Genomic DNA, 14,051 nt, shown 5'->3' with positions numbered 1-14,051 from the left:
GTCGCACGCAGTCCATTGAGCTGTATGAAAAGAGGAGCGATGCCGAGGTGAGCTGCGGGCCACCCGCAGAGGCAGGAGCTGCAATGAAACTGCAGCGCCTACCGCCAATCTCATCCTTGCCGATCACTTTTTATTATGTCAGGACCTTCAGGGCAGTGAAGTGCCAGCTCCAGAGGTAATCAGGGGCAGAAGAAAACTTACCTTGAGTGGCAGTGAGGCTGTTCCGGGCAACAACAACAAAAAAATGGCGGCCGCAAAGGTCCAAAATTTTCGGAATCGGGGGCGTGTTTTTTGCGTTCTGAGTGACGGATGACGTCACAGGGCGAAAGAACGCAAAAAACACGCCCCCGAATCCGAAGAAAACTGGCTTTAACCGAGTGACGCCCCTATCCTCCAATGGCTGGACTCCATTTAGGAAGCCAGCCAATGGAGAAGAGGGGCGGGTTCAAGCCCCCCTAACTAAAAATCATAAAATCTTCGGACTCTGCCCACTGCTACGCAGTGCGACGGTCCTTGACTGAATGTATCCTCGAGTATTGTATTTGGTGCTCATGTGAAGTGCTTCAATACCAATGAAAAAAGCCTACATATATCTAAGGAGACCTGGGAGGGCCTTTTAGCGTCACTTGCCATCTCTTAGTCCTCAACTGAGTCCTCATCCCTCTGTCCGCACAAGGTCCCAAAAGTGAGACTTGTTGGCTATGCTGGTTAGATCTGTTTGCACTTTCTTTCCCCCCCCTTCAAGCATAAGCACTTCATTAGAAATAGGAGGTATAGTTATGGCCATACCAGTATAAGACTTTGGATAGAAGGCCCCAGTGACTTAGAGTAGGAGAGAAGGTGACATGCAGATGGGCCGATCCCCTTCTAGAATGTTGTGTATCTTTCTTTGTTCCCCTTCCTCCTTTATCCCAAGCACTTAAGGTTCTGCACTTCCCTCTCTCCTTTTCTTGTACAAAATTTGAAATAGTGGATATAGATACGTGTACATCTATCTAAAAAAAATACTGAAAATGTTTTATTGTATCTTTTTTAAGCTTGCATATTGTTGTATTCTGTTCATTTTATGGTGGTGTGTTCCACCCTTTTTATGATTTTTAAAGAATCAAATAAAAGTATTTTTGCATCAGTTATAGGCAGGGCCTAAATACAACACACAGGTCATAAAAGTTTTGCTTTAAGTGAAGCTTCTCTGATAATATGCAGTGAGCTGCTTCCCAAATACATTGATCAACTGTAAAGAATTTACCGTTCACGCACAGAAAACAATTCTAGCCTCAGCATCAACTAAATATAAAATATGCAGCATGGGACATCACGTTTACATTGTTAAATTCTTTTCACTCATTCTTTTACATTCAGACTTCACACTTCTTGAAAGCCGGATTTTACTTTGAATGCTTATTGCCAGTTTGTATTTTTGACATATGCATTTCTAAACTTGAAAAATATATCATCTGTTTGAGTGCATTTGTCTTTTTTTCATATTTAAGTGCTGTATAATAAGCATTAGGCGTGTGTATTTTGAATGAAATAGGTAAGCTAGGTGCCTGCAAATGCCTTGTCCTGAATGAGGTATACCTCTCGATATATTCTGGTGTGGGAAGGCTAAGCACATTATAAACAAAGGGGCATATGTAACAAAATCCGTTTTTGCGATTCTCAAATAGCGATTTTTTGAGAATCGCTATTTGAGAATTGCAAAACGGGATGTATTTAAAAATGTGCAACTATTTTGCGATTTCTTAGTATTCCTTAATTGCGATTAGCAATTAAGGAAACCTTCCCATTCATTGCTATGGGCCAGGAGGCCTATAGGAATGAATGGGAAGTCATTCTCAATTTGCGATTCGCAATTTGAGAATCGCAAATTGAGAATAATTTAATAATTTCAAGGGTGCAAGGGTGTCATAAGGACACCCTGATGCACCTCTGAAATGAGCATGTGTGAGCATATGGCGCACATACATGCCCGTTGTAATTTGCGATTTCTTAAGGAGAAATCGCACAATTTGGGTGCTTGCGACATAGCATTTAAGGAAGCGCAATTTGCGATTCCTTAAATGCTTACGCAAAATTAAGGAATTGCAAAATTAACGATTCCTTAATATTGCGATGCGAAAAAGGCTCATACATCGCGTTTTGCAATGCTGTATTCGCAAACGCTGTTTTTTGCGAATCGCAGCGTTTGCGGATACAAAATTGCTTGATACATATGCCCCAAAAAACTGGTTTTAAAATTTCAGATGTGTACTCCCTAAGAAAATCAAGGTTAGTCGGCTGTTAAAAACAGAACACACTGAGTAGCACTCAACGCCAGAGTGTATGTGCCGTTAATTGGATCAGCTGATAAATGACCACTATTTATTAACATAAAAATGTAATTCGTTTTTCAATTTAGTGTTAATAATTACCTTGTCTAAATATATATAAACGTTGTGCTTCCCTTATTTATGTGTTGTAATGTTGAACAATTATAGAAAAAAAATATAGATTTCTATGACAATTGTCTTTAAAAAAAAAGTCTAGTTGGGTCAGACTCATTTTGTTTTGGTGCATGCACATTTAAATACCAGCCTGTGTTAGTTCTCTATGTGCAGCTTCTGTAATGTAGCTGTAATAATGTAGTTATCAGAATAAAAACATTATGAAAGATTGTTAAGATTTAAATAATGATATTTGGGATTAATTTGAACTTTACCACTTTTTGAGTTGTTCGCACTGAATTAAAATTGCAAGTAAATGAAGGTGATTTTTAAAATAAAACCTAAGCAAAATAACCTTTCCTTTTTGTCCCCAAAAAGCAATGTATATTTCCAAGTGAAGGCAATTTCAAACATAGTGTGGAAATACCAACGTTATCATTTTGTTATGGCATATCATGAAAAACCGGTTCTTCCTCCGCCCCTAATCATCCTTAGCCATTTGGCTTCCATGTTTTGTTTTGTATGCAAGAGAAGAAAAAAGGACAAGACTTCAGATGGGCCAAGTAAGAAAATACTGATACAAATATTTATTTTCTCATCATGAGCAATCTTTTCATTACTATAACTTTACAATCCACTCATTTGTTTGTTACTGATCAGTATTTGTTTTTGATACAGACATTAAGCTGTAAGTTTTCCACTGGTTAACTTTTCAGCTCTGCTGGACTGTGTTTCTTTCCCAAGACAGTATATATTTAGAAAAAAGTTGATGTTATTCACTTTTATTACTGAGTGTACCAACTAATATGGTGAACCAAATTACACGTTTAAATGTTCCATCTGTTGGCATAGATTCTTTATTTGGAGAGTGTCAAATGACCTAGACCTGTCTTTCTGTGCTGCAACTAATTATGCTGAATCGTTCAGGCACGTGCACAACTACGCATCAAAACTGTCTTTTCAAATTTCTGAAATAACTGTGTATAATTTCAATTTAGTTGTGATATAGTTTGCCAGTTCACTATAAGTGTGTGCTTTAATTTCCGGTTGTCATGTTCATGTCTCTCATTAAGTTGTTTTAGATTATATTTCTTTCATATATTTGCAGCTATGGTATGAAGTAGACTCGTAAAGGTTGACAGAGTGCTTCACAAATATGAAGTAAACTTTTTTTATACAAAGAGAAAAAATATATTTCTACGTGCTAATAACATGTATAAGACCATATTTAAACATCAAATGTCAAATATTTGTTACTTATGGATGGCAATAGAATATTGAGAAGAGACATTTGAGCGATAAGGGTAGACCCAGATACAGTGAAGATCGAATGATGGTTAAGAACCAACAATTGATTAGGCATGTAGAGGATGAGATGGTCAGTAAGAATCATGCTGGAAAGAGACTCTTAAGTTTGACTATTTTATGATGTAGGTTTTTGGAACTTTAGGTCTAGTTGAATAAAAAGGTAGATGATCCCATGGGCCAAGCAAGTGAGCCTTTGAGACTACTTTTTGGCTGTACTGTTGACTGACTTCTCTAATGCCAAAGGGCTTGTTGACACCGACTTTTGCACTGGCTCAATCATGTACACAGCCTCTGAGACCCAGACACTCCCTCCAGTGCCACTACCCCCACCTCAGAGGATGCCAATCATGGCGCTGCTGCCCCGACTCCGTTGCATCCAGTTCTGCTAGGCCAGTCAGGTAGTCCACCTTCCCCAAGTTGAAGGAAATTGACTGCACCAGGAGGGAAGCTCAATGTCTGTTGGAGTAGCAACAACTGCCTAAAGAGCAGGCTAAGATCCCATGGACATGCCTGAAGCCATTCACCTTGAGACGGATTACTATAGTGAGGTGGGATACTTGTTAACTCCACTTCTCTCAAGCCTATGTATTGCTCTCAGGAATGATATTGATTTTGATACATCTCCAGATACAAAGATGGAGTTTCTGCTGGCCCCCCTCTCCTTGGAGGTACCCTCCTCTTATTCTGTTATCCATAAGGTGTCAGAGGTCCTGGAATTACCATTGCCGACGGTGGAGACCAATGGACTGATTTAGATTTTGATGGACGATACTCCAGTCATCAGAATGGTGGAGTACATTAACTCTGCCTCCCTGGCGGCTTTCTATCTGTCCAATTTAGATATGGCCACCGGTCTAGCAATTCATCTCTGTCCATTGAAATGACCTGCCATCACAGCGGTTCCTTTTAATGTACAAAATGTTGGGTTTACAGCTCCCATCACCCCCCCCACACACACACAGACACACATATACACACACACCACCGATGGATAGGAAAATAAAAGCATACCATCAAGGCCAATCTATCTCAGTTAAGGCAGCTTCTGCTTGGAATGCTCTCCCCCTGTTCCTTAGAGCTGCGCCGACCATCACTGTTTTTAAGAAGGAACTCAAGACTCATCTGTTCAATGCCGCCCTCTAACAGCTCGTTTAGGCTCTGATCCAGCACTCTTGTTGTCCAATCACTCACCGCGCCAGGATACCCCGTGGTAATAGAGCGCGCTATAAAAGTTTTAATAAACATAAACATAAACATTTGGTGGATGGTGTAATATCCTTCCACCAACAGCCCATGCTGCTTTGGGGCCATCAGAGTAAGCTTTCAGTTGAGCCAGTGGAGGTTATGTCGACAGAAAACTTGAGGTCCTCCTGTTTTTAAACGAAACAGACAGGCAGAGTATCTCGTCTGCTAAACTTTTAATCAGGCCCTAAACTGAAACTCTTGACTTAGATGTTGAATCCAGTGCTGCAATCTTCCAATCACTTGCTGACTTTCAATGAGGCATTACTAAAATCAGTCCTGGAGGCCTGGGAGAAATGGACATCTTCTCCAGCAGTCAACAGATTAATGACAAGAATGTACTGGCCGGCTCTGGGTAATCTCCCCTTCTCCCCAATATCTTTCAGTCCACTGTTCTCCAAAGAGCCTGGTGGAGCAGGCTTCATGCTACCCTAAACAAGTCTCCGCAACGTTCCCAATTTTTCCTGCTGAGGGAGTCGAAAATACCAGCGGTGGTTGAGAAATAAGAATATTTCTCCCTGGAGCCTTGCTCTTAAATCTTTAAAAGACAATTCTGCAGTAATACCCATGCCTTGCAAGATATGGCTTTCCCTCAACTATCTGACCAACTCAAGGAAAATTTTGCAGTAGTAGTAAAGATGCATTTAAACACATAATAAATGACGATCTATACTCCTCAGATAGTCCTGAGGTCAACTGTGTCCTCAGTGTCCCAACATCTCAATGCATGGATGAGACCTTCTGGATTTTACTTTTGTACCTCCCTTTTGACAGTGCCAAATATTTTGGAGACCCAACAGGCTTGGCTCTTCAAGGAATTAAATCAAAAACAGCCACCGCTCATTCCCTTAGCCTGCCGTCACCCCAGAACAGCGACTGGTAATATAGAAACATTATGTCCTCTCACGATTAGATTTTCATCAAAGGCAAGCCACCCAGCCTCAGCAGCAACCTCTAAATCCCTTCTTGAAACACTACAGAGGCAGGGCAAAAGCAAGGGTTGGGTCACACAACAGGCAGCATCCTCATCCTCCTTACTGCGCGCCACTTTGGAAGCAGCTCTGATTTTTTTACGGACCCGGTGCCAGGAGTTCTTGCGCCTCTGCAAATGGCTGGACCATCAAGGAATTTTCCTGGTGGTGAAACACCTGGTGGTATCCTTGAAGGCCATGGTAGACAAGCTCAGCCGTTGAGACCTATATGATCACAAATTGCAGCAACACCTGGAGGTGGCTCAAGGTCTCTTCTGCGAATGAGGAGTACCTTGGCTCGGTCTGTTTGCCATCGCCAAGAGTGCCTAATGTCAGCAGTTTTGTGCGGTAAAGTTTCCAAGGCGTCTCTCGCTCAGCGACACATTCTGCCTCGAGAGGAGCTTGGGACTGTATTCCTTTCCTCCAGTACCACTTCTGCCCCCAGTTCCCAAGAAAATTAGGACTGACCAGGCCAAGTCAACTTGTTGGACCTGGATTGGGCACAGAGAGTATGAGATCTCAAACTCCTGGGCTTGAGTGTGTGTCCTCTGAGTAGGCTGCCCCTCCGCGAGGACTTGCTGTTGCAGCAACGGGGGAGGGTTCTATAACCGAACCTGCGCAATCTCTACCTACACATGAGCGATGACCGCTGAACATCTTCGGTCTTCCACTGTATGTGGTTAATGTTATCTTTGTAGCCAGGGGTCCCTGAATGAAAACTTTATACACCTGTTGTCAGATTGACTCCATCCAGGCCAAGTTATCTCATGTTTGAATATCTTTTATTGCATTTCTTATTGAGATTACGTGACAAAGCAATGGTGTTACAGGGTAAACTCGTCTTTCTTCTAGAAAAGAAAGAACCAAAAGAAAAACCACAGATGTACAGAGATATATGTAGTCAACAACAGTTTGCTATGTTAGCAGTATTCGGCGTACATCACCTGCAGAGCAAGCATCTGGTCTAAGGCACTCATTCCAATAAACATTCAGTCCAGGAAGGTGTGGGGTCACTTGGGACAGTGAGGAGTACATCGACCAAATGAGAGCAATTACATTTCGGCAAAGGGGTGCCATCACAGTTTGAGGGTACGTTAAACAAGAAAAAACTCAAGACATGTAATGCATCACGGTATGTCTAGTCATGTGTATCAATTATCAATGTTCACATTTCAAGGACGTGCCTCCCGCCCTGCTCCTCAGAGAAGCGTGTCCACTATTTTGGGCTACAGTGTCAACATACTCAAATCTGCATCAGCGTCGTCTGGGTAGGCCCAAAGGGATATGCATGTCATGCGATATTCGGTGCACCATACTCATTACATTAAGTATATAACAGTAACTTGTAACATGGGAACTGAAAACACTAAAAAAAAATATCAACCAAAGAGGAACATGGGTAAGGGTACGTGTGTGTATCATGCTGTCATCGATGTGAAATGTCTGATGTGGGGTACAGTTATTGCAGGGGGCAGGGGAAATCCGCATGGGTCTTGGCTCAAGGGGGGGGGGGGGGGGGGGGGGGATGGCATATAAGCAGGGGGGGGCTAGGCGGGGGAGTAAAAGGGAGCAGCTGTAGTTCCCGTTCTGGTGTCGCGAGGGTCGTATTCATCGAGTCATGGCAGGTGAGCCCATTAAGTGAGTTCTGACAGAGATGTCCCTCCTGGTGGGGCTCGAGTGCAGGATCACCACTTTAATCAGCCGCTGTCGCCAGCATCACGGCTGGGGAAATGATTAGGAGGGAGGGGTGACTAAGTGATGCCTTCCTGAAGGCACGCACGGTGAAAGGCGGTCAGGGTGCCATCTCAGGCCTGAGCTATAGGGTATGCACAGAGTCCTGCCGTTTCTTCCCTGTGCAAGGCGACACTTTCCGCCCTGGCCCAATTGTCAAAGGAGTTGCGCCATGTATCGCCTAGGGGGATTCGCTGTGCTTCCAGCGCTTAGTGATGAGTCTTTTCGCAGTTATTAAACCAAGGTCCCAAAATCTGGTGGGAATCTTAGTCAGCTTCGTCCGTTTGTAGAGGCCCAGCAGACATGCCTCCCACGTGTCCAGGCCAAGTTATCTCCTGCTCCGTTATTTGTTCTGCCTCTTTCCTGGAAAGACTTTGCTTTGGGCCCAGTTAAGGGTTATCTTTCTGCCTTCTTTAGGTTACCATATCATCCCACCTTGTTTTCAGTCACCAGATAAGATACGATGTTTAGAAATGCTACAACACATATTTCCCCCTTCTTTTTTTTTGTCATGCCCCAATGGGGCCCTTAATCTGGTCCCAACTCATCTGATATGTTCTCTGTTTGAGCCTCTTCACAGCTGTCCTTTATGACTCCCTACTTTGAAGACTGCATTCCTCATAGCCATCACCTTTGTATGGCTTGTGAGTGAGCATCAGGCTTTCTGTCAATCCAGCATACATTTGCTCCTTCTCAGACAAAATAGTTCTTCAGACAGGAGCATCCTTCTTACCAAAAGTTGTGATGCCATTCTCTGTCAGTCAAACCATTAACCTGCTGGCGATTTATGTTCCGACTCACCCCTCTAAGGAGGATGAGAAACTTCATCTCTTGGACCCTAAGAGAGCTCTGAGCTTCTACATAGATTGTACCAAGACCACCAGGTGGACAGTCAGCTCTTAATGAGGTTTGCTGGAGAGAAAAACGGAATGGCAGTTCAGGAGAAAAACGCCTCTGCTGGGTCTTGCTCTGAATTAAGATCTTCTTCGCACTGGCTAAGAATCAGCCTGCAGTATGTCTACGTGCCCAATCCACCAGGGCCAAAGCTCCTACCACTGCATTAGCACGTAGGGTCCCTGTCCTAGACATTTGCTAGGTGGCTACGTGGGCGCTCCTCCATGCGTTTATGAAGCTTCATTGCCTGGACAATCAAGATCACAGAGAAGGGCATTTTTCCTGCTTAGTCCTGCAGGCTTTTCTGGTTCGAGTCCATCCACGCACCCACCTCTGAAAAGGTACTGTTCAGGTATCTAATCAAAAGGTGAGTAATCTGCAGCTAGAACTCTCTATCAGAAAAAATAGTTACTTAGCTTTGGTTACGCTCTTTCTGGTAGAGAGACTATCCAGCCATAGATTCCTCACTGACCCTCCCATCTTCCCCGTTCTGTGGTAGGACTCTATCTATTAATATAATCCGAATTCTTGGAATCTGCGCACTATCTACCAATTTCCCTATGGGCTTCTGCATCGAGGATACCAGGCATCCTCAAAAGCAACTGATGTCAGCAAGTGGGATTGGCACCTGTATAGGTCTCACATGTTCTTTCCAGATCGAAACTGTATCAGTGCGGAGCTGCAAGGTGCCACTTTCTGGCTCACAGAGGTACTGCAGAAACATTTGTGGTTCACGTCTGACGCTTGGGTAATATTTAGAAGGGGAGGAATCTGTGTCTCAATAGAGTCTCTACCGGAAAGAGCATTACCAAAGTTAAGTAACTTGTTCAAATAAACAAAATTGTGTCAACTGTATTTCCTTTTGTTTCCACATTGTGGTTGAAAGCAAAGTTGGGGCGGTGTTCACCTGGATTAAAAGCATAATGCGATGAGGCTATGATTTAATAATAGTGAATCATTTGCAGCCAGGTCAGTGGCAGGGGATAGAGAGTGATAGTGTTGCTGATGGAAATTGCAACCATCGCAGTTAAAAATTGAATGCCAGCCCCACATGTACTTAAGGTTTAAAATAACGTTGTTTGCAGGCTTGGAGGAGTTGAAATTCATGCCCAGTAGACCTCATTCAGCCTAAACAGGTATGATGCTTCCAAGTTTCCACTTTTTGATAGGACACCTTGGAGGTATGTCAAAGGAAGGGTTAGAGGTTCTTCTAAGAAGGAGTGGGGAGATTTAGGATCCTGCCTTTGTGATAGTCACTTGATCCCAAATGACAAGATGCAACAACAGAAGAAATAGCTTTTTCTTCTAACTCCCAGTTTTAAGTGTTCTGTTCTGAGTTTGAGAATGTGAATGAAAATGATATTATGAATTACTGGGAAAGGGGATAGACAGTCCTAGCAAGATTCCAAATTTTGATGAGATTTGATCTTCTTAAATTTATAGAGCTGCTATCAAGAGGATTACCATTGGCTTTCACAAGATGGCTAGAATAATGTCTTTGACCTTCCACAGGTAAGGGCAGCAACAGACAATCGCCTGTCCCATAGTAGGTAAAAACTTTGCTGGGTAATCTTTCAATTTGCTAAACCCTACATCTTTCCCCCACTCCATGAAAAACGTTTTTAACCGAAATAACATTGAAATCAGTGAAGAAGCAGTGTTCGCAATCTAAGCTCAGCGAGCAAAAATAAAAATAAATGTCTTATTGATGGGCACAATGGGATACTGCAGCTTCAAAATTCCTAGATTAATAGGATCAGTTTTCAACTGTTATATACTTTTAACTTGGAGAAATTACTTATCTCTTTTAGAAATGTGACACCCCTCCTGTCAGGGGTCTCAAAATACAGGCACAAACAGAATTCCCGTGGAAATCTGAGATGGTGAAACCCATGAAATCCTTTTCAAAACTGCATAAAAAATTGGGAATTACTCTGAGGCACAAGATCGCCTGTTCCCAGATCGGAGTCCTATGAAGATCACGAGGTAATGGGAGATCCAAGAGCGCAGAAGGGAAGCTATGAAATGGATCAAGTCTTCTGTTTAGTATTTAAGGCCTCTGTTTAGTATCCATCCTGACTGGAAGTCATTTTAGGAGATAAAATTCAATAGAACAGAGGTGATGTTATCCTACATCAAAATTCTTGAGCAAACTGATGACCCTGAAAAAACACATTATAATGTCTCCATTGACGTAGGGCGAGACTGGCTTGAATGGTACCTCTCTGTACACATTTGTTTGATATTGGCATTACGGAGGGGATAGCTCCATGGTGCGCCTCCAGTGCTGATAACCTAGGGCTAAGTATTCTATGGAGTTTTGATGACGTTTGTTTTAGGAGTTTTAAAGAAGATCCAAACTCCATGAAACTCTCTCAGTAAGACACCAATGTCTTGACAGGGGCACATTACCTGTGCCTCATAATCCTCATACTCCTACCAAACTCTCATCTGGAGCAGTGATTATTAGCCACTGTCTTTTAAGCATAGCATTATTTACGTATCCAGTCCTCTTTTGTATTAGCTTTGAGGTATAACCTAAAGGTCTTAAGGCTCTCCGTCCTGTTGATCTTATCCTGCCACAGGTAAATACCAATTGACACATAGTCACAGGTGCATGATCAGAAATAGTTATCCAACCCTACCTTTGCCTGCTTAGTTCCCTTCATCAGGTGTCCTGAGACAAATGTTCTGTTTCCCTTGTGCCTGACCTATGTACATTGGCATGAAAGAAATAGGTGAAGTCTCTCCATGGTAACCTTTGGTATACTACCAGGCCCAAGACCTCCAGGGTACCTGTAGAGGTTCCAGAGTTAACCCTCTTAAAGATGGCGAGCCATCAAACCTAATCTGTCACTTAGTCAGGCCTAATCCAATTGTACTCCACACTTGCCACTCAGTATAGATCAATCTTTTCTCTAAGTCTTGGATTACTACTTGGAGTACAAAAGAGTAAATTTCAGCTATAAGGTCATCCAGTAATGGCGACCACAATGGTGTGGAGATGAGCAGGTTTCCCCGCTGTTTCATTTGGTGTACTAATAAAACGATCACAACTAGGGTGTAGAAGGGGGGCGTGGTTAACTGCTGATCATTCATGGCAGACGGCTGTAGCAGAGCTCTTGGACCAGGTGGTAGTGAACTCCTGCAGTTATCGGCTGCGTGGTGGGGACATACATGTTAACGCACCTCAGAGCAAAAAAAAAGGGAAACGGGTGCGGACATTACGATCTGCCTTTCCTGAGCCAAAATTTGGCGTAGATATGAGGTTGTGCGGGCAAGCCGTTCTGAGCTGTGAGAATCGGCATTGTTGACTGGCCGAGACCTGCCTCTTCGGTCGTGAAGTCCCCGTGTAACGCACCCGCCATCAAACAACTGCTACTGGAGAAATGAGGCGACTGACCGGCCGAGAGTGAGGGCTGCCGAGCCAGTAAACAACAACTTCACCCTGCGGTAAGAGTATTGCCGCCATACTAGAGCGTCTCGAGGAGGGGCCCTGACGGCGACCGAGGCCGGGTGTGGCAAATGGAGTGAGCTAAAGCAAACTACTGCACTGAAATACCATGTATCAAAATGGACTGATTCTCTGACCGAGGTAGAGCTGCGCTGGGTAAGATTGAGACCGCGGTTTACCCCGTGCCCATGAAACAAATGCACGCAAAGGGAGGAAGACTAGGGTCTACCTACTGAAGAGAGACCCCTTCCATACCTGGCCCACATATGGGTGTCGGCGGCAGCGACCTCAATTGGGGCTCCCAGAGAACCCCCCACGATAGATGCTTACTGGTCCTACTGGGAGTGGGCGGCGGCCTGGGGACATCGCTGGTGCACTGCGACCACTTCCGTGACTGATTGGGGTCCCTGGCGGCAACTGAAGCTGTGAGTAGCAGCCGGCAGGAGCTGGCAGACACATGACGAGCCCCTTCTAAGTGGCTGGGAGGCTGCAAAACTGCAGTGTCTCCCAAACTGGGGACCGTGGACCCCCAGGGGTCCTTAACACATTCTCAGGCGGTCCGTAGGCAGCAGTTTTAAAAGCACAGCAAAGTTTCCTGTATAATTAGCAGCTTTCCAGCAACAATAAAAGTGTCAAGATAATGCCAGTGATTAATGTAGCTGCTGGAGAGAGATGAAAGTTTTGCTCAGTGGCACCTTTGACTTAACTAATGTAGCACAGAGAGTTAATATGCCTAAAGAACCTGTAACATGCATTTTATAAAGCAGTATTTTATGTGCATAGGTCCGTGGATTACTGCTTTTGTCACAGATATTCTTTTGTTATTTTGCACTTCATATGTGCAAGGCAGGACTGGGAACCAAAACCGGCCCTGGCAAAGTGCTCGGCTGGCCTCCCTCCCCCCGGAGGGTTGTGGGTGCCGCCGAGCTCTTTGCCAGGGTCGGTTTTCTGCCGATTTTGTTACATGGTCGATGTTGCAGCTTTGCTGCAAACACGGCCCTGTAACAAAAACGGTCCCCAGGGGCACCAAACCGGCCCCCCACCTATGCGGCGCACCAGGGGATTGCATGGTGCCCGCTACGGCCAGTCCGGCCCTGCATATGTGACAATCGTAATCTAGCAGAGAGACCTATAAACTGTCCTCATAGAGCTGCTTGCAAACTGATTGGTACCAGTTAGTTACTTATGTTTTTCCCAGTCATTCATTAACCTGATGCTGTTAAAAAGCCTCGTACTTCGAAATAAAACCAACAATTTAACCCCTTGCATGCTGCCGCGATTCTGCGCCTGTACGGCACTTTCCGATCGCGGGTGCGGTCATGATGGCCGGGAGCCGTCATCAGCACACGAGCAAGGTGTGCCATGACGGTTCCCGGCCGTCATCAGCATGTAAGAGATTAAAAGTTAGGCACGGAGATGCGGCACCAACCTTCCCATTAAATGTTTTCCTTTGTTGCAAATTCCTTCAATATAAAATACTATGGGCCACATGTGTACGACCCGTTTTTATATGCGCAAACTGGTTCGCGGACCCGTTTGCGATTGTAAAAACCTATTAGGCCATGTACATAGCCTATTTCGGGAGTCGCAATTTTTTTGTGACTCGCTAAATAGGGTTTGCAACTTGCTATTTGGAAGGGACATTCCCTTCCAAATAGCGAGTCTAAAAACATTGTACAAATGTTTTGCAACCGCAATTGTGGTCGCAAAATATTCGCAATTACCACCTTCTTCAAGTAGATGGTAAATTTGAGTCTCAAGGGGACCCCTTCCCCTTTCCAAATGCATGGAAAATTATTTTTTAAGGGCAGGCAGTGGTCCCAGGATCACTGCCTGCCCTTAAAAAATTAAACAAAAACGTAATTTTTTTTTTTTTTTTTTAAATGCATGTAAACGGGCTGCATATAAAAAATGCTTTATTTGAAAGCAGTCCCAGACATGGTGGTCTGCTGAGCCCAGCATGGCACCATCCCTCGGAGGGCTGGCATTCCCAATGGGCTCGCAAATTGCGAGAGGCTCATTAAT

The 14,051-nt window shown here is 44.0% G+C and overlaps 1 protein-coding gene across 1 annotated transcript in view; it reads left to right on the top strand.

Moving 5' to 3' along the window:
• Positions 1-14,051, top strand: part of LOC147733678 (transient receptor potential cation channel subfamily M member 7-like) — a 1,990,815-nt gene that overhangs the window by 1,278,982 nt on the left and 697,782 nt on the right. The window contains exon 24 of the mRNA XM_086958252.1: positions 2,805-2,989. Within this exon, the coding sequence (XP_086814378.1) occupies positions 2,805-2,989 (185 nt within the window). The remainder of the gene's footprint in view (positions 1-2,804; positions 2,990-14,051) is intronic.

The sequence above is a fragment of the Lissotriton vulgaris genome, chromosome 2_1 (genome assembly GCF_964263255.1).
Source record: "Lissotriton vulgaris chromosome 2_1, aLisVul1.2, whole genome shotgun sequence".
In the NCBI taxonomy this organism is placed as follows: domain Eukaryota; kingdom Metazoa; phylum Chordata; class Amphibia; order Caudata; family Salamandridae; genus Lissotriton; species Lissotriton vulgaris.
The sequence above is the reverse complement of the archived record's forward strand: the minus strand, read 5'-3'. Positions and strand labels throughout refer to the sequence as shown.